The 19,915-nt window shown below is 43.1% G+C and overlaps 1 protein-coding gene across 1 annotated transcript; it reads right to left on the reverse strand.

Moving 5' to 3' along the window:
- Positions 1–6,579: 6,579 nt before the first annotated feature.
- Positions 6,580–15,737, reverse strand: SLC66A3 (solute carrier family 66 member 3). Its single transcript, XM_071548340.1, has 7 exons — positions 15,493–15,737; positions 13,714–13,796; positions 13,202–13,271; positions 12,526–12,583; positions 11,283–11,403; positions 10,129–10,170; positions 6,580–8,343 (listed from the first exon to the last, which is right to left on the reverse strand). Exons 1-7 carry the CDS (start codon positions 15,633–15,635, stop codon positions 8,255–8,257), a joined length of 606 nt encoding a protein of 201 aa, XP_071404441.1. The 5' UTR covers positions 15,636–15,737; the 3' UTR covers positions 6,580–8,254.
- Between the last annotated feature and the right edge of the window lie 4,178 nt (positions 15,738–19,915).

The following is a 19,915-nucleotide window of genomic DNA, read 5'->3' on the forward strand; positions in this document are numbered from 1 at the left end:
ATGCGGGAAGGGCAAGGGCAAAGTCTGTGTGTGGAGGGTGCACAGACTCCAAGGGAACTCTTTGGCAGCTCCCCTGCTGCTGGGTCTGGATCCATTGCACTTTCTCTCCTACTGTGTATCCCTGGGGCCCTGTTAAGCCTGACATTTCAGGAGATGTACTATATTATTTACTGGCCGCAGTTTATCCATTCTGTGCTTGTACAAGGAGTTCTTAGCTATACATACAGCAGGCTGTATTGAGATGGTGGTGTAGAGCAGTATGGGCTAAGAGGGAGCACTGGAGGTCCTGTGCTCTGACCTCTACCTCAGAGCAGTACTAACTCAGCACAGGTTCCTCAAGGCCAGAGGTGTGATGTGCACAAACCTCGATTTGTACCCAGGACACAAAAGGCAAAACTGCTCTTCTGTTCTTCTTGCTTGTCCTGCTGTGAAATGCAAAGAACTCTTAGATGCCAGTTCCTGGAGACTGTTTATTTCCTTATTGTGCAGTGGTGACCTTATAACATTTTTGAGACAAGGGCATATTCATGAACTAGGGAATATTTGTCTTGAAAGTCACTCATGTTTAAACACTTTCTTTTTGTAACAGGGTTGTCCCAGCAAACAGGATGTTTTATGGCTTGAATGATGTAGCTGTAGAAAGTCCTCTCATTGCAAGTCCTGATGTTTTTCACAAGAGTAAAAAAGTAACATAGCCAAGCTGCAGATTAACTTTCTGGAAAAATCAGGGGTCCAACTTGGAGCTAGAAGCTTGAGACACTTGTAGGGAAGTTACTCTTTAGTTCCCAATCCCAGAGCTCACCAGCGCAGAAGCTGGACAGGAAGACTTCATCAGAGTTGCCGTGTCGGTTGTGAGAAGGACCTTTCCTCAAGGACATTTCCTCTTCTGTCCTAGTTGTGTGCTGCGATTCCCCACTTCCAGTGGTTCCTGCCCAAGCACAGCCCCTCCCAACGCTGCCAGCGATCCAGCACCACGTCTGCTTTTACTAGAGGAAAACTGGTTCTTGTGCTTCTGAGCACGGTTGATGCTGTAACCAAAATGTGACATAAAACCACAGTACCATGTAGGACTTGGAAGCACACAAGAGGCCCAAGGGTCTCAGCAGTCAGTGACAGGGGCCATATTTAAAGCGTCACTGAAATCTCACTGCAAGTGTCTAGATCTCTTACTACCTCTTGAAGACACTGAACCTCCTACATTTTGACAGGCATTCAGTGGCTCTCTGAAGGCACCAAGGCCAGAAAAGCTGCCACTGAAATTACATGCTCTTCCTCTTTAGTTTCTCAGGCAATATCAAGTGATCGTTAGAAATTCGAGCATTTATGTTTGTAATCTTAAAATGTATTAGTTTCCCATCTAGCTTTGAGAGAATCATCCTTGGAGGAGAATTTATGTATTTTGGTCTCAAGTGCCTTAACCCATCCTGTCCTTGTTAGGTCATATTTGGGGTGCTGCTGTGAAAAGAGGGAATGTATATGAAAGCAAACTTCTTAACCTGCATTGCTCTTACCAACCCTTATCACCTCCTAATTCTGTTTCTGAGGCAGGAGAACGTAACAGTACATGGTCCACTTCGGTAGACTTGGGTATTTCAGTCCGCTCTGCATTCCTGCATAGTTTGCTTCGGCATTGATGTTAAAATAAGGACTCATTTACTCATAAGGAATCATAGATTATCTCAAGTTGGAAGGGACCCATAAGGATCATGGAGTCCAACTTCCTGCTCTTCACAGGACTACCTAAAACTAAGTGGTATGACTAAGAGCATCATCCAAACACTCCTTGAACTCTCACAGACTTGGTGCCTTTTCAGTGCATTACAGGTTTTATGGACTGTCATCTCTGCACATAGTACACTTTAAATTGAAAAACATTATTTGTTATTTTTAAGATGATCTTCTAAACCACTTAGAGTTTTATCAGCATCCCAAGGATCATGGCATTTTGCCTACTGCTTTGAAGTATCCCTCATGAGAATGGGAAGGAGTCTTCTTTTGGATCTCTTGTAAAAGATGTTGATGGAGTGGTTCTGGAACTAATTCGTGTTCTTTGTTGAAGTTGCCTATAAAGCAGACAGGAATATACTCAGACAAGTCTACTGAGATGTATGTGGCTGAAAAGAGCACTGTGTCCCAACACATTGAGCCTAATTCTCCCCAGAAACTACTGCAATGAATGGGAAAGCTCCACTGTAAAACCACAGCTCCAACAAGTGGGGATGCAAAGGAACTGTAATTTATTGGCACAGGGATGCTAATTATCAGGACTTATTAATGAAGATTGGGGTTTGGAATTTTTGTTTTATAAAGGTAAGACACATTATTACTTGCTATTGCAAGGGTGAAACCTTTGATTTGACCAGGATAACAGTGGTCCTTCAAAATGAAAGTCACAGTGGAAGGTAGCAAAATTTCAAAGTTGTGAATGTACATAGTCCTGCATACCTTAATGAAATCTGAAAAGACATTGACACCCTGAAAAGAAAGGGCAGAGAGGGCAGTAATTTCATGTCCTCCCTGCAGCCCTTACGTAGTTGTTTGAGGAGCTATGTAGAAAGGCTTTCACACACAAGACAACAATTTTGCTCCTATTGCTCCATTTTGAGATCTAGGCCTGCAGTGTTTGTTCAGAGATAGGAACCTGCTTATATGAATAGGTTTATGTTGTCATGTACCAGTGGGTCTTGTAGGTCATACAGTTCTTGTCATTTCTCATTGCTCTTTGGGGTGTTTTTTGCCCAGGCTGGTGTTGCACCACTTGGTAAGCGTGGCCACCCAACAAGAAGTGCATCAGGCTTGTGAGATAACTGCCAATCCTCTTTTCCTTTGGATTACCAGCTGCTTAGACTTCAGACACTGAATTGCCTTGGATATGTGCTGCTTTTTATTAATAAGTAAACTGGTGGAAACATGTTTTGGAGGTATCTGAGATTAAATACCTTTACTGTTTTAAGGCTGAAGGGGCCAGGAGCCCCACCGTCTGAGCCCTGTTTGATACCTGCTTGCCCTGGTGGTGGTTCTTGCCTCAGCTGCTGTGTTGCACTTTCCAATAGGCTCTCAAAGCAGATCTTGTAGCTGGGTGCAGGTCTGGCTGCAGCTTCAGGACTTGCATTTATTTGCTGGATCCCATGGCCTCATGTGTCTGTGTGATGTTGTCCAGCATATTGTAATCCTTGTGTCCTGGCAGCCAACAGATTCAGTAGGATCTGAGTAGCCATTAATCCCCTCTGGAAGGGCAAGATAAAATACCATAAGGAGGCTCCCCTGCATGGTTCATACACTGGAGCTACAGCAATGGGAGTTGTATTACTGGAAGATGGCCAAATGTGCAAACTTAAAAAAAAACAACAAAGCTGAGAAAGGAAAATATCCCTGAGCTCAGAGTCCATGAGGACTGTAAGTTGTGCTGACAGTGGAAAAAAGGAAAAAAATTAAAATCTCACAAGATAAGTCAATCTTTTGAAAGACCATTGGGATCTGTATGTAGTCAGTTGCTCAAAGGTGAAAGAACTTCTTTACAGTAATTGGGTACTTAAAATATGCTTTACACAAGCTCAATTTGTACTTTGTTAGAGTCATGATTTACATGACAGAGAGGACACTGGGGCATGGGATGTGTGTTCTTCCATTTATGATTTTCATATAGCATGAGACAGGTCAGCATCTTGGTACTGCTGGCCAAAGCCTGCAAATTTCAAAGCAGAAATCTTGTACATCCCAGCAGGCATGTGCACCAATGACTTGCAATTACAACAAGGTGGTAAGTAGGATTGATTTTCAGCATGGAGCCATGGTATATTCAGTTTTAAATAGAATCATCATTAGCTAACTTCGCGTGTCACATTTTAGGCTGGTGAAGGTTCTTTTCTTTACATCAGTTTCCAGAATACTTAACAGATAAAACAAGACATCTGTCTTCTTAAGTTCCCTCCTGGTGAGTCAGTGATACCACATAATGCACAGAAGTACTTGATTAGGTTACTGACAGCATAAGACAGTTATGAGTCGAAATAACAAAACAGGGCATGAACAAAATTGTGACAATTATTTAAATTGTTCTTCGGGTATGCCCAATTAAATTTCATCAAAAGTGTAATTTAAAAAGCCTCTTATTTTGCCTCTGGTCCAAAGACTGGATTTTTTTTCAAGGCAGAGATGGTGTTTGCCCCAAACCACTTACAGTGTAGAATGGAGTAGCTGAGATCTTTAACTTGAACATGTCTGCATGTCTATCTTGCCATCGGGCAGGAAGCATGTGAGGTCCATCAGGACTCAGGTCTGTGAGACTGCCAAGGCCTTGCAATTTGATCCATCACAAGTGATGAGTTGTCAGGTTCTTACAGTGATGTTTATTGTGGCTCCTTGGACACCTGTTTGACCTCAACAGCCATCATTTCTGAGATCTTTGAAGTATCCTGGAGAACTCTGGCTCAAACTGAAGCAAATTGAAATTCAGTACAAACCAAGAACTTAATAACATCTTTTTTCAGCTTCCTCACCTTCCAAACTGAGACATCCTTAGACCATTATTAGTGATGGAAGCAACATTTCATGTTCTGCTTCATACATAAATAGGAATTTCAAGTATTGAAGAATTTGAAAGGGAGTGGAACAAACCATCCCAAAAAGCATTTGGAGAGAAGTAATTACTATTTATCATCAGAGAAGATATATCGCCAGGAAACTACTTCATTTGAGTTGATCTCCACATCTGTGTAGCTCTTCATTTATGATAGTTCCTCCTGTAGGTTCACAGCTGTTAATTCCTTCCCCTGCCCCTTCCCCACCCTTACATATGTACCTAAATGGATAATGATTGGTGGAGGATACCTCATTTAAAAGAGTGAGTGCAACAGTTCTACAGGTTGTAAGCTGATTGGGACTGTTCAGCTAATGAATTACTTTCTCCAAGGAGTCAAACTGCACTAAAATCCAGCATCGGAGCTGCAGCAGTTGGGGTGTTGCTGCCTCCCCACCCCAGTCCTTTCTGTCCTGTTTTGATAGATTAGATTAGCAGAGCCAGGACAGGCAGCAGCTACGTGCACGGCATAAGCCAGTGAGAAAGGCTCGGGGGTCAGGCAGGGACAGGGACTCCTGAGCAATCCAAGCAATAGCGTCCTTTGCTGGATTAGAGCAGCACAAAGAAACACATCTTTGTCCACATAGTTTTACTCTGCACAAAATGTCCCGTGTTAGGGAAGCCCATGGGGGGGAGAGGATGGGTTTTTGAGGAGAGCATGTGTGTTTGATGTTCCTGTTCACTGAGGGCAGTTCAGAAAAAATAAACTATGCATATTTTTCCTTGTGCACATCCTCCCTTCAGACCTGCAGTGTGCTGTCTGGAATCATCTCCTCATTTCTTCCTCTGGATAGTAAACCTCATGCTAAATGTTTTCTCCCTCAAACAGTGAAAAGTGATCTTGTAGCTTATTTGTTGCCAAATGCAGCCACAGTTCATCATATCCACAGCTGGAGATATTTGGAGTTGGTGGACTGTACTGGAATTCAGTTCTTGTCTTTTCACAGGCAAGGAAACAAACTTTCTGAAAGCCCTGACACTTTGTCAGCCAGGACAGGACAAGCTGTGTTACCTTGTGAGCATGTTGTGAACTGATGCAATTAGACACCAAGTGTGTAATTCCACACTCGTACAGCATCTGTGAATGGAGCTGTATTACTTCCAGCCTTGTGGGTCAAAGTTGCTTACTGGCTTACACCTACTGCAATAAATCCAAGAAGCTTTCCTTGCCTGCCTCTGGTCTGCTGCTGCATTACACAGCAAATTGCTTGTGTCCACTCTGATACAAGTTTAACAAGATTTATTCTCCCTGTATATCTTGTCTAAAGCTGCTGCCTTTAATCCATCCACTGAGAAGATTATGCTTTACATACTGGAAAACACAGGGTCTGTGCTTCTGTGGGGCTTGCCCGGAACTTGAATGTGCATCTGCTGACAAAAGTGAAGGGAATTACTCTCTGGGAGTTAAAAATAAGTGTGTAAAACTTTACTGCTACTGATTTGTTCTGTATCTCTTGCAGTTTGAATGAGAACTCATGGTCCAGCTTTCCAAGTCCAAAAAATTACTTTACCTTAGCTCCTGAATTACCCAGCTTTTTCTTTTCTTCAGTCTCTTTTCACACAGGCTTCAAAGGTGATTTACTCAAAATATATTAAGTAACCTATGAAGAACTTTTCTTAAATGCATTTTCAGCATTTTATGATAAAAAACCCAAATTGAGGTGCTGATTCTTGAACCAAAAATGGAGCAGCTTCATTTTGCTACAGCATCACTCAGGAGTATGAAAGAGTCAATAACAGAGAGGGTTTGAACTCCTTACAAATCTTTCTCTATCAAGAAGAGGCTTTAATTAAAAAAAAATAAAAGTGTGGGGTTTTTCGTTGTAAGATGCTGGAGCTCTTTAGCATTGGACAAGGTAATATTCAGTCTGATGCTTCACATAATTAAGGTGAAAGCTGCCCATTTATGACCTGTAATGAATATTTCATTTTCTCTCCATATGTGGAGAGTAAAAAATCAAATGCAATGAAAATTAACTGTAAGAATAATACTATCAATATCTTGAAGAATAGCATTTATTAATATCATCTGGAAAATGTACCACATGCCACTTGCCACCATTTAGACCACTTCAGATACTTTACACAGCTTTAGTAAAATCAGTAACAGAATGTTTACAGTTAATCTCTCAACCAACATAAAAATACTTATATATTTTATTGAAGCAGTAAAAAATGCTCATCTTTGACTTGCCCTCAGTAATGTGAGAAACATGAAATCTGTGTCCACAGACACACCTCCTCCACCCCTCCCCACTCTAAAGGAGGGTACGAAGCAGCTGTTTTCTGATGGTGAAAGCCCCGGTCTGACTGCTGAGTGTTCACGGGCAGCACCTTCTGCTTTTGCAGATCCTGCTCCTCCACAGGAGTCCCCCAGTTTAGCATGTTGCAAAGAAAACCTGCCTCAAATGCAGTCAATGCAGTCTTCCCATAGTTTTCAGGAGTGTCAGGATCAAGGGTGCCTTGGTTTTTACATGCCAATAAACAGAATAGTTTAAGAACTCCTTTGAAATGGCACGCCTTTTACTTTTTAAGAATGTAATAAGAAATGAAGGTGATCTATGCGATTACCAATGTAACTTTTGGTTGTGAAGGCAGTAGGTCCAAAGGTAGAATGTCCTGTTAATAGTTCTCAAGAATACCCTGTCCCCCCTTTTTACTCTACTGCAAATTGATTAGAATCTCTGAAGTGAAAATTTAAGTGAAGTCTATGTTCTTCAATACACTTAGCACAGACAGGCCAAAAACTAATGAACCACAGAGCAGTATCACCAAAAACTGACAACCATAGGAGATGAGTCTGCTGAGATGCATCAAGTGCACATGCAGCCAGGTCACTGTCAGTATGGATTGTGTTTGGGGATTCTGGATGTCGGTTCAAGAACATCTGCTTGAACACCATTTTTAACTATTAGTCACAGTTTCATTAATTCCCATATGTTCTCGTCTCTGACATTCCCAAAACAGTACGTTCAGTGAATGAGAGCTCAGACTGAAAAAGAGTAATTCGTAGTTTTTGCTCTTATCCATTAAAAACTGGGTATACTGAATCAAGTGACCAAGGGTTTCCTGTATCAGCTGTATAAATTGTACTATTTTAAGTGTTGCATGTAAGTGCTACAATCCCAACTGGTATGTGACTTAGTAAAAGACATTTAGAACCTTATTTTGGGTTGGGCCTTGACTCAGATTTTCCATCCTAAAATACAGATAGTTAACGTTGAACTGAGTTGCTTGCAAGAAGACAAACATCTGTTGTGGTTTTCAGTCTTGCAGCAGAAAGACAAGTCAGTATGTTGGTGCAAAACTGATCATGTATAACTGAAGAAAATTGCTTATATGTAACCAGAACGTACTGAAGTGATACAACAATATATAAACATCTAATTATGAAATACCTTGTAGTAAAAAAATCCAGTGGTACCAGTGAAACTTGTCTGAAATGACCAATAAAAATATACTGCTTAAATTAAGTATCTTATCAGAATTATTTCTAAGAGAAAGTAAGCATGAATTACTATATTGTAAGTACTGTACATACGATAAGTGTGCTCAGGGGTAAATAGTGGGCTTGAGAGAGAGAAGGAGCTTTCTCAACCTTTGTTCTGTTCTTTAAGCCTAATTGTATCGTTTGGGTTTTTTAATGGTAATGATACATGTGCTGGTGAGTGTCTTCTAAGCAGTCTTTTTAGTCTTCCTGTAGCGCAGGACTGTGGCTGTGACCCAAAGATTGAGAATGAGCATGGTTATGAAACGGATGAGAACTAAAAGGGAAAAAAAATATTGTAAGCAATAATCAAAAAAACCCCAACTGCTGTTATTTTCTGAGAACAAGTTGTTTTGTAAACCTTTGCTGGTGTACAGACAAGTTGGTTCATATTCTGCAACTCTTTTCAGCCAATTAGTTTCAATTACTATGTTCAGGAACCCAGAAATTACAAGTGTAAATACAATAGAAAAGAGCATTTAGCACTTGATCACTTTTAGTGGTAGCCGAAAATAATACAATGCAGTACCTGTAATTCTTTTGGAACAAAACCAGGAGAATAGTATGAGGAGCCTCAAATAAATTTATATTTACACCATAAGCTAAACTCAGAGTCGTAGCTCACACATCCTTTATAGTCATACATGTTGTTTATAATAAATGGATTATTCTCTACTGCTATCTGTTTAGACTGGGAGACAGAAAATACTTGTATCTGTCAGATTTTAATGACAGAAAATTGGCAACTGACAAAAAATGAGGTTTTCAGTACCTTGATTAACTCAAGCTTTTTTAAAAATCATAATAGGCATAGTATTTCTACCTGTGAGACCTCAATTTGAAGTGTAGGCATGTCTAATGTCCATTTGGTAACTGGAGTATTCACAGAAGTGTACACAAAACTTTGTTTCAGAAGTCTGTGATATCTGACAGATTCACACATGTGGCTGTGTTCAGTGTTGCAAGTTAGCTGGAAACATTTTCCATTACAGCAGCACAGCATCAGTGTTTGCTTTTGTCTCTTCCATGTTCCAAAGCAGGTGGTGCTGGGTTTTACACAGCAGCTTTACTCAGAGCCAGCTTTACTTTCCTGGTGCTTCCCCCCTCCCTGCAGGGAACCTCTCTCACTTGCTCTCGGTGTGAGCTCGTGGCTGTGGGTGAACTGGGCTCAGGACCTGACCCTGACTGAAGTTCTGCATGTGCATTATGCCCAGTTGTCAGTAACGCAGTTAACAGCGTGACCCCAGGAACCCTCACTGTGGCAGAGAGAAAGCAGCAAACATGGCAGTGGAAATGGGGGTTGAAATGGGACCTGCCTTTTCCAGTGAAAGCTGCTTGAAATGCTTGTAGAGCTACGGCCTTACAGTGCTGCAGAGGGCTGCTTAGAAAGTGTAACATCCATTCAAATAGTGCTCCTGATGAAACAGCAGTTTTCAACAACAAGGAACCACCAGATGAAGTACAAAGGGGGTTTGTTACTGTTCTTGAATCCACCAAGTCTTGATTTTGGACCATTTGTTGAAAAATCTGCTGCATTCCCTAGCTCTTACAGTTTTCTCAGGATGCTAAGAAGCTGTTAAATAGATTTGCTTCATAATGCAATCATCTCAAAATTATATATTTCAAGCCAGTTTTTGTGAGTTTATTACCAGCCTACCATTTCATTTCCAGCCTGCCATAAACGTTCTGAATGTTGTCCCTGAAACTATTCATACACTAAGCTGAACTTCAGTTTTCTAGAAGAATTTTTTAATTCACAAAGCCCTCAATAAGAAAACTACTACAGATTTTTCAAGTTGTATTTTATTAATTTTTTATTAAAATAGTAAAGATTTTAATGCTTTATTCTGCTATTGGCAGGATCAATTTTGTAGTGCTTTTGCCTTTTGAAAAAAAATAGTATCTTTTCAACCAGTTGCACTATGTGATAAGTGTGAGCAGTTTTTTGTTTTGTTTTGTTTTCCTGATGTATTTTCCTGATTTGTTTTGTTTTACAAAACAGCTAAAAACTACTGTGGCAGCTGTTCCCTTGGAAAGGCAAGGAATTCCATACTTTACTCACCTGCAAGATCATTCGTAGTCACTATAGTTGTAAATATTCTTGCTGTAAATTGAATGAATTCTGATTAGTGGAACACATGATATCTTTATAAATTTAAAAAATTTTGAAGTGCCTATTTTTCAACAGAGGATAATCTTGCATGAAGATATACATTGTATAGACATTCCCACTTGTAGTGCATCCATTCTTCACTGATTTAGCTTTAGAGATTAAGCTCTCAGAGGTGAGTGACAATGTATTAAGGGTCTTTTTGAATGAGAAACTCATGGATATAGTTAGAATTTTTATATTTGTATCCACCACACTAGATTGGATGTGGCCAGAGGTTACTGTTTTCTTTCTGTTCAGCCCCTCCTTCAGGAGTTGACTGACAATGACACAATCAAGTTGACATGACTTAACCATTGTGAATGTTCACGTGTGTGCCTTCAGCCTTCTGCAAATACAAGGAATTCAGTTTTCCTTCCCACAATGGATCTAAACGTTAGTTCACATTTGCAGCAGACTAAAAGCATTTACAAGGTTATTGTCATTGTTCAGCAAACATACCACAACTTCTAATTATTGTCTTTCATGTAGAAATAGATCCATCATCACTCTGTTTTACAGTGTGAATATTTTAAACAAGTTCAGTCAAGATGAGAAAGGCACTTCTGACAATGAGCTGTAGAGCTGTTCATGCAGACCACCTGGGAATCACCACAGGACCCCCACAAATCACTGTTCTTAAGTTCTCTGTTGAGTAATGTAATTACATGTAGCCATAGAGTTAAAGGTATTTAGCAGCAAGTCTATTTATTTGTAGATAACTTTCCAAAATTATCATTGTCTGCTTGTCTGACTCAAATTTCAGCGCCTTTTCATGCTGGATCACTAGTCATTTTATTAAATCCTAGAATAGGGAAAGCTTTTCTTCATAAAGACAGTCTTTTGGTTATTTCAACTCAGGTTCCCTTGGCCATATTCACATGGGTTTTAAGTTACTCGTTTTTATCATTGGTGTCAACAATAAATTTGATTTGAAGAGACTGGTATTTGAGTGTCAGGAGTCAGCACTAAGGGAACCTAAGGCAAGATCTTTACCTGCTGTGGTTGAGTAAATACCTATAGAAAGAGGCATTAGAACTCAGTCCTTCACAGTGCCCATGGCTTACTTGCACAGGTGTATGCAGACATGGCCCAGGTCAAGGCGCTCACTTGTCCAGAATCCTTGCTCTGCCAGAGGCACTGCAGCTGAGCCAGCTTACTGGCTGCACTGATGAACGTGCACAGGTTCTGAAAAGCAGGCAAAAAGAGAGAAAGAACCTCTACCTCTGCCATTGTATTGTCTGAATTAAAAAAACTACTTTTTCCCAGTATTTGGCAACACAAGTGCTTTGGTTCTTACTAAGAAACAATAAGGCAAAAACTGGAAGTTGCCAGAAGCAAAGGCCTAATTTCTGAGGTACTGCCTGGCAAGAAGCTCGAAGAGCACAATTGCTGCTGTTGTTGGCAAATGCTTGACAGAAAGCAAAGAAACAAAAAAGCTGCTCAGAGAAGTCTGCTCCATAAAACCGTTTATGAAAGTTGGCCAAAATGGGACTGATCTAGTCTAAACAGCAAGGTTGATTCAGACCATCTGTTACCATTATGTCTGGCAAACCAATCCATAAAGGAATGAGAAAACTGACAAGAATGTGTGGAAAATTAGTCCAATTGGAGGGGAAAAATAGTAACAAGATTGCACTATTCACTCTGTTACACTTTTAAGCAGAATTTTGCAAATGCACCTCCACAGAGGTTTTGTGCCATGCCCAGATTTCCCTTGCAAGTAAGGACTGGTGTTGGGATTAGAAGTTTTTATCCCCATTTGTCACATCTTTGCATTAGCAACTCCATCTCAATTACATTTTTAATTTCTCTCTTCCACTAAAAAGAGGAAAGACCATCTTTAACCTATGCAAGCATTATCAGATGATACTTTTCTTGCAAAATTGTAGGACTAAAGGGGCAAAAAATATTTCACATTTCCTGTTTCAAATACTTTGACTGAGGCTCTATTCTCTTCCTCTTGTGTTGAAGGTTTAATGGTTGGGATTATGACATTAGGACTAAAGTGGCAATAGAATTTCAGCATCTTAAGCACTTGCTAGTTTTAATTAAGGCACCACCAATTACAACTTTACCTCAGAACATACTTTTTTTTTCTTCACTGTAGAGTCTCTATTGCCAGTGCTGTTTTCCAGCTATTCACAGAAGAGAGAACCAGCTGTATATGAAAACTGGTTGGTTGTTCTGAAAGCTAAAGTTGTGCATATTCCAAGGACAAATATAAGGAGAAATTCCACTGATAAAGACTTCCAGAAAAAAAGTAATTTCATATGAAGACCTACTTTCAAATAATCATGCAGCACTTACCATGGCCAGGTCAATTATCCACTTATGCAGTGTTAGCATGTACCAGACCCCGCAAAATCTTGTATTACATTAAGTTCCATAGTACTGAAAATTCTAGGATACAAAGTTCTCAGAACTGTCTGAGGAGTTAGATTTTTTTAAACATCTGGAAATAATCTTATTGAAATTTTGTAATAGGTTATTCAATCCAGATAAAACATATTAAACACTAGTTAAATACTAAGTGTTCCTATTTTTCACACTGTCTTCACTTGAACAGTGCTTGGAGTTTCTCAAAATCTGCTCCAAAGCACAAGAGTTGATGATTGAAACCCAAGTCATATTTAAAACAAAAGCCAACAAACACACTGCTGTTTTCATTGTAGCAAGTATAACCTGAATGTGTGGGAATCAAAGATTTGTCATTTCTATTTTGCATCCCTAGTAAAGATGTAAATTAAGAACTGGGTTTACTCTTTATCAGTTGGGAGCCTTCTAAAGCAGAGCTACATATGAAGCTTCCTTCCTGTGGAGATTTTACTGTGATCCCAGGAATCAGTGTTAATGTGGAATGCATGTTGAGGGCTGGCTGAAAATGGTTTACAACAGTAGCACAAAACAAATGATGACACAGGTGCTATGCAAAGAACTACCAAACAAGCCACATAAACCAAAACTCCCAGACAGCAAAGGATACATGACTGCAAAGAACAAAGCTCGTCTCGTTTTTCCATTGAAATACAGAATGCACAAAAGGAGAAGGCCATCTGAAATAAAGGAAAGATGGCTTGTCACAGAAGGGACCAAAGAGGCCTAAACACAAACCTGGACAGTTCCACTGGGCACCACATCTGTGGAAACGCCTTTCTTACAGGCTCCATCTCTCAAATGTGCTTGATGTCCAAACACTGCAAGCTCCAAAGTGAAGCTTTTCATCGTGTCTGGAGAGTTTAAAATGTTTCTCTCCTGCATGGAGATACTGGATAAAGAATGTGCTTGCACTCCAATTCTGTGTAATAATTAGGTCGTTCTCCTCTCCCTGATCATCTGTTTTCATGAGATTTATAAGAATTCAATTTTATTTGAGATGTTCACTCCTTCTTCCCCCCAACTCAAGCATCACTGCAGTGGAATATTCTATCTACATGCAGAGCCTGTGAGTGTTGAATGAGCCCTGTTTAATTTCCAAAACATGGCTTAAAAAAGTACCTTGTGCAATGAGGATGGGATATTCCAGGTATGTCTGCATGGGGTAACCATAGTAGACCTGGTACCTCAGAAACACAAGGAAGCTGAATGGGAAGATACAAAACAAGATGACTGCACAAAGGGACCCAACAGTGCCAAGGAAAGGGAAAGGAAAAAGGGAAGGGGAGAAGGGGAAAAGGGAAGGGCAGAAGGGGAAAAGGGAAGGGGAGAAGGGGAAAAGGGAAGGGGAGAAGGGGAAAATGGAAGGGGAGAAGGGGAAAAGGGAAGGGGAGAAGGGGAAAAGGGAAGAGGAGAAGGGGGAAAGGGAAGAGGAGAAAGGGAAAAGGGAAGAGGAGAAGGGGAAAAGGGAAGGGGAAAGGAAAAAGGGAAGGGGAAAGGAAAAAGGGAAGGGGGGAAGGGAAGGGAAGGGAAGGGAAGGGAAGGGAAGGGAAGGGAAGGGAAGGGAAGGGAAGGGAAGGGAAGGGAAGGGAAGGGAAGGGAAGGGAAGGGAAGGGAAGGGAAGGGAAGGGAAGGGAAGGGAAGGGAAGGGAAGGGAAGGGAAGGGAAGGGGAGGGGAGGGGAGGGGAGGGGAGGGGAGGGGAGGGGAGGGGAGGGGAGGGGAGGGGAGGGGAGGGGAGGGGAGGGGAGGGGAGGGGAGGGGAGGGGAGGGGAGGGGGAAGAGGGGAGGGAAGAGGGGAGGGAAGCGGAAAGGGGGGCCCCCAAAGCTACCTGCAACAGCACTGAAAGTTTTTAAATTTGCAGGACAAACAGTCTACTGCATAACCAAACAGTCCCAATAAACGTTTCAACAAAGACTAGAGTCTGCAGCGGTGTGGGTACCGTGGCTCTCACACAGGTGCTGAGGAGGCATTTACGGCTTTCTCCATGCTCATCCTGAAGCATCACTTACAAAGCCTTTTTAACACACACCAACGCCACACGAATGTTTTTAAAATGCTGCAACGGCTTTTTGGCTGGTGCTGTGGGGTCACTAGTCTCTGCGGAATCTAGAATTTACTCCTTTTACTCTGAGGTGTGTTAAGGGTAAAGCGCAGCAAGTTCAGTGGTGTGGAAGCACACGGGCAGCGAGCGCAGCCCAGGGGATGGTGCTCCAGAGGAGCCGTGTCCGAGCCCCGAGCCCCGAGCTGTGCCCCCGTCCGGGACAAGGCACAGGCGAGGTCAGAATCGCCATGCCGCTTCTGTGAGGGGATTTCTCCGAATAAAAGGCCCTTAGCTTGGCGCAGGGATGTTCTGCTCCTCTTCGCGGTGTTTCCTCTCGCTTGTATCCACATCTGAATGTGCATGCACGGTGTATATTTTTCATTTCCATACAATCCTCTTTAAGTAAGATTTAATACGCCTATCTCGTGCAAGCTTATTACAGGCTGGCAAGTCTTTGGAATTTGACGTGGCTTGTATTTCCTTACAGAATGCCTGTGTTTCACTGATCCGGGCTGTCTGACGAGCACATCCTCCCGCGCCACAGGGGCACGGCCCGGAGCGGCCTCGGCAAGAGCCCCTTTCCCTTTAAACGACAGCGCCGAATCGCTTTAGAACAGGAAATTCCTTTTCCGAAGGCTCTGTGAGCTCCGCTGGAGGAGGCTGGCCCTGAGCTCCGCAAGCAGCGATGCTGTAACAGCGAGAGCGTGGGCCGGGCTCGCCGCCCCTCAGCGCCCTCACACCCGCCCTGAGCTGCGCAGGAAGGAATCACTGCCCGGGGGCGGCCCCAGCGCCGCGAACCCCCGGCCCAGGGGCCCTCCCGCCGACCCCCCGCCCCCAGGGGCGCCCCCGCCGCCTTACCCCGCCAGCTCCAGGAGGAGGCTGCTCACGCTCAGGCCCTGCGCCGAGCCGGCCGCCAGCACCGCCGCCAGCTGCGGCACCTTCATCACGGCACAAACGGCCCATGTGCTCCAGTGCGCCACGTCCAGCAGTGTCAGCGCCATCCCGCCGCGGCCCGACTCCGGCAGCCCGCGGTGCGGGGCGGGGTGTGCGGGGAGCCCGCCCGGCACCGGGAGCCCGTGGCAGGGTGTGGCGGGTGTGGCAGGGAGCCCGCCCGGCAAGGGAACCCCGCCCGGGACGGTCACGTCGGCGCCAGGGCAGCCGTCACGGAGCGCTAAATGGCGACCGCGCTGCCCGGGGCGCGGGAAGGGCAGAGCCGGGCCCGGCGGCGGCGGCACCCCCGCCGCCCTCAGCAGGGGCTCCGCTCACCATCCCCTGGTGCTCTCGACAGGGGCTCCGCTCGCCCCCCGCCCTGGTGCCCTCGGGAGAGGCTCCGCTCAGCCCCCGGTGCCCTCGACAGGGGCTCCGCTCGCCCCCCGATGCCCTCGACAGGGGCTGCGCTTGCCCCCCGGTGCCCTCGGCAGGGGCAGGCTCCGCTCAGCCCCTGTCCCGGCGGTGGTTGAGGCCTCCCCACATCGAACTCCGTCCGTGTCCGAGGCGAGAAACGTTCCGCTCCAGGTTGGGAGTATTGGGCCTGGAATGACTCCTTGTTAACGTTGGACAGCACCCCCAGAACAGGGATGGTGCGATGCTCTGTGGGCCACGGGCCGTGCTCGCCCGGCAGCAGGTCAGCCCCGCGCCTGGAGCTCTGGGCTGGACCTCGGTTTCCTCTCCCGGAGTGGAGTCTCGAGAGCTCCAGCGCCCGTGGTTTGCAGGTCACGCTGTCCGGATCTGATTCCCACAGCAGGGATGGCACGGTTCTGACAGCAGCACTTGAAGTTATACAGGAAAAAAGTTAAGCAAATTTAAAAGTGCCTGAATACAGGACTTTTTAGATTATTGGAGATGGAGCAGCTTCCCCGAAATTTACACCTGCCCACCATATGCAGTTTAACACAAGAATAGCAAAGTCGGGTTTTAGAGCTTTGGTAGTTAACCAGCTTGTCAGAACTAAGAGTGGTTATCCAAGGCACATCTGCACTGATCACACAGGCACAGAGTTTTGGCTCCTTCATACCTGCATGTTGTTGGGCTACTCCGATGTCATATCCACACCGTTAATCCTGAGTTTCACATAGAGCATAATTGCTTTAACAAGAGGGGTTATTGGCAGGCATAACATTTCTTCTTTTTCATTCTAATGAAAGTTGTAATTCAGTATGGCTAATAGTTCTAAAATAGCTTAAAAGAGGTTTGCAGTCATTCCACATTCCCTTAGTAGTAATATTTAAAACAGTATTACTAATTCGTAATTTGTAAATCATGTTGCCCTCTGTGTAATTAAGTCATAAAAGGAAACAGTATGAGTACATAAAATCTCAAAAACTGACTGAAATAAAACCACCACCCTAATACAGAGTTTTACTTTTAAAATTGTTTCTGTTAATATAATTCAAATTAATCAAGGTTTTCAAAGTAATTCAACTCTAAAAGAAGAAAATGACATTTAAAGTTACCTGAAGATAATATAATTGTTCCAAGATTTCTTGATAAACTGAGTTCTCAGCCTTGGAAGAGTATTATGTACTTGAAAAAGAGTTGAGAAATCTATCATACAAGATCAAGTTATCTCATTTAAAATTAGGTTTGAAGTGTAGATATGTCTGTCATTGCAGATAACCTGAGAATAATAGAGAAATATTTAAGGTAAAAGTTGTATATCTGCACTACTGTGTGGATGCTGATCCACAAATGCTGTAAAATTAGCAATATGTGCTGCCTTGTATCTTCCTTGAGTAATCAAGGAGCTGAACTGACTTCAAACTACTAAGCAGGTCTGTGGGCCTATTTTATTCAACTGTTTTTATATTTAATAAGACATAAAATATTTAGCTTTAGTCAGCATTTCACCTTTTTAAAAAATACATCCTGCTCTGGATTGCAGGCAGTCAGTTAAGCAGAATGATGTACCATCCTGCCCCTGCCCTGTCTGTGTAATGATCCTACTCTGCAGCTGTTCACTGGCCACGTAAGTAGCAGCTTAGGGAAGGAACAGACATTGCAGTGCTGGGCAGCCCTGTTCTAGTTACAGCAAAAATATTGATGAAGAATGTAAGAAATTCTTCCTATTCTGTTTAAATTATTTAGTTCTACATCAAGTATCAGACTTAGTAAGTTGCAGAAGAATGCAGAACCACTTGAAATTTCAGGTCAGTGAATAAAATTATAACTTTTGAGTCTCCAGTGCAGATTGCCTGTTCTGCAACAGATGGGCAGTGGTTAAGCACTGCTGCACCTCAAATGGGAATGCTTATGTTGGTTACTGTTGAAAATAAAACAGGAAAATAATCTTCCTGCAGTAACCAAAGACAAAAAGCCAGACTAGATTTTTTTTTTCCAATAATCATGTTGGCTTATCATAGTTGAGTCTGAAAAAAATAACGCTTTAAATGTTGGGGGTTTGCAAGGACTGCAGTGAGTGATCTCTTGCTGGTTATTTCCACAGTAGGTTATTTACCCTGCCATGTGAATAGGGAATAGTTCATTTTATAGATAACTGATGCTTTAAGCTCTAGGTTAAAATAAAGGAGATTCCAGATCTGAGGAACCTGTGGGGCTGGAGACAACCCCTAGGAGATGTAGGGAGGAAAGCTGGGGTGGACAGAGTTGGCCAGGGACAACAAGGCTGCAGGAGGCTCATTCGCCCTGAGAAGGGAGTGTGAACACAGTGTCAACACACACAGCCTGGGAAAGAAACCAGAGGAAATGGACATACTAGCTCAGTTGCAGGGCTGTGACCTCTTTGAAATGATGGGGACAGTGTGGCACAGCACATGATGAGCGTTGTGATGGAAGGATTTGAGGTTTTTTTTGGAAAAGTAGACAAGGAAATGAGTGGAACTTGTGTTCTACACAAAAGAGTTTCTCTTTGCCTGGAGCTTTCCTCCACTTGGATTAAGCACTGAGCCAACTGAGAGCTGAGGGGTCAGAATCCATGGGGAGACTATCATGGGGGACATTGCAGAAGCACCCGCTGTAAATTGCCTGATCAGGAAGAGAAAGTAGATGAAACCTTAAATAACTAGAATGAAGTTGACAATTGTGGGCACAGGCTGCTTTGGAGTATAAAATTGGTACGACATCTGGACATAGTGGGGTAAAAGCAGTCCAACCAATTTTTGTGGGACATCAAGAACATTCTGTTTTGATCCAGCTGCTGGATTTGTTACGCAGAAACAAAGAAGGAACTAGTAGGCAATGGACAGGGCAAGGGCAGCCTTCGCCTTAGTGACGCCAGGATCTTGGAATTAAGACCCCAAGAGAAGTCAGGAAGACAATAAGAATTCTGGGCTTCAGAAGAACAGAATTTGTGTTCAGGAAACTGATCTATCAGGACCTCTCAATGAAATGTCGTGGAGGCAGTGGAGACCAGGAGGGTGTGTGGATACTCACAGATAATACGATCATAGCACAGAACTTGTCCAGGTAACTAGAATTCAGGCAGGCATGGCAGAGGAACAGCTTGGCTCATGTAGCAGTGCTTGTCTGAGCTCAAACACAAAAAGGGAGGGTTGGGAAGATGAAAGCAGGTATGAACAACCCAGGCATGTGAGGATGGAGTTCAACACTGAACAGTGGCCCAGAGAGGCTCAGGAATCTCCATGTCTGGAGATTTTCACAACTGATCTGGACAAAGTCCTGAGCAACCCTGGTGTAACATCAGCATTGGCCTTGCTTTGAGCAGAGGATTGCTCCAGAGGCCTCCAGAGGTTCATTCTGGCCAGCATGGCTGTGTTTGATTTCGTGTACTTTAGTCCTTATGCAAGCTGCTTTTTAAGGCTGCATTCTGCCACTAGAGGCATCAAGATAAAAACAAGATAAAAATTACCAAGACCGAAGAAAAAAAAGTAGGATGACTGTGATTTCTAGCTACTCTTTAGTTGTATTTGGTGAACACTTGTAGTGCCCAAAGACTGCGAGCTTTACTATTCAGTAGTACACTGATGCAGAGTTGTCACAAAAGCTCACCATGAGGAAGGAGGTTATCTCTGTGCTGAGACTCCTTGGTGGCAGAATGACACTGCTTCAACCCTGATTTGAAGATCCTCCACTAAAGAAGTCCAGTGGGTCCCTGTATGCTTTATGTTTGAGATTATGTAGTACAAGTGTGCATGATATGAGTTTAAAAGAAACCTTGGAGTCTGCATGAAGCTCATTGGTTTATGTTATAAATATCTGTGGCAAACTGAAAATGTGGCCTTATTTATTTAACATTTATTTGGTGTTAGGTTGAACCAGAAGCATAACAAATTGAATGAAAGTACTGTAAGCAAAAAAAACCCCA

The sequence above is a fragment of the Pithys albifrons genome, chromosome 2 (assembly GCF_047495875.1).
Source record: "Pithys albifrons albifrons isolate INPA30051 chromosome 2, PitAlb_v1, whole genome shotgun sequence".
NCBI lineage: Eukaryota > Metazoa > Chordata > Aves > Passeriformes > Thamnophilidae > Pithys > Pithys albifrons.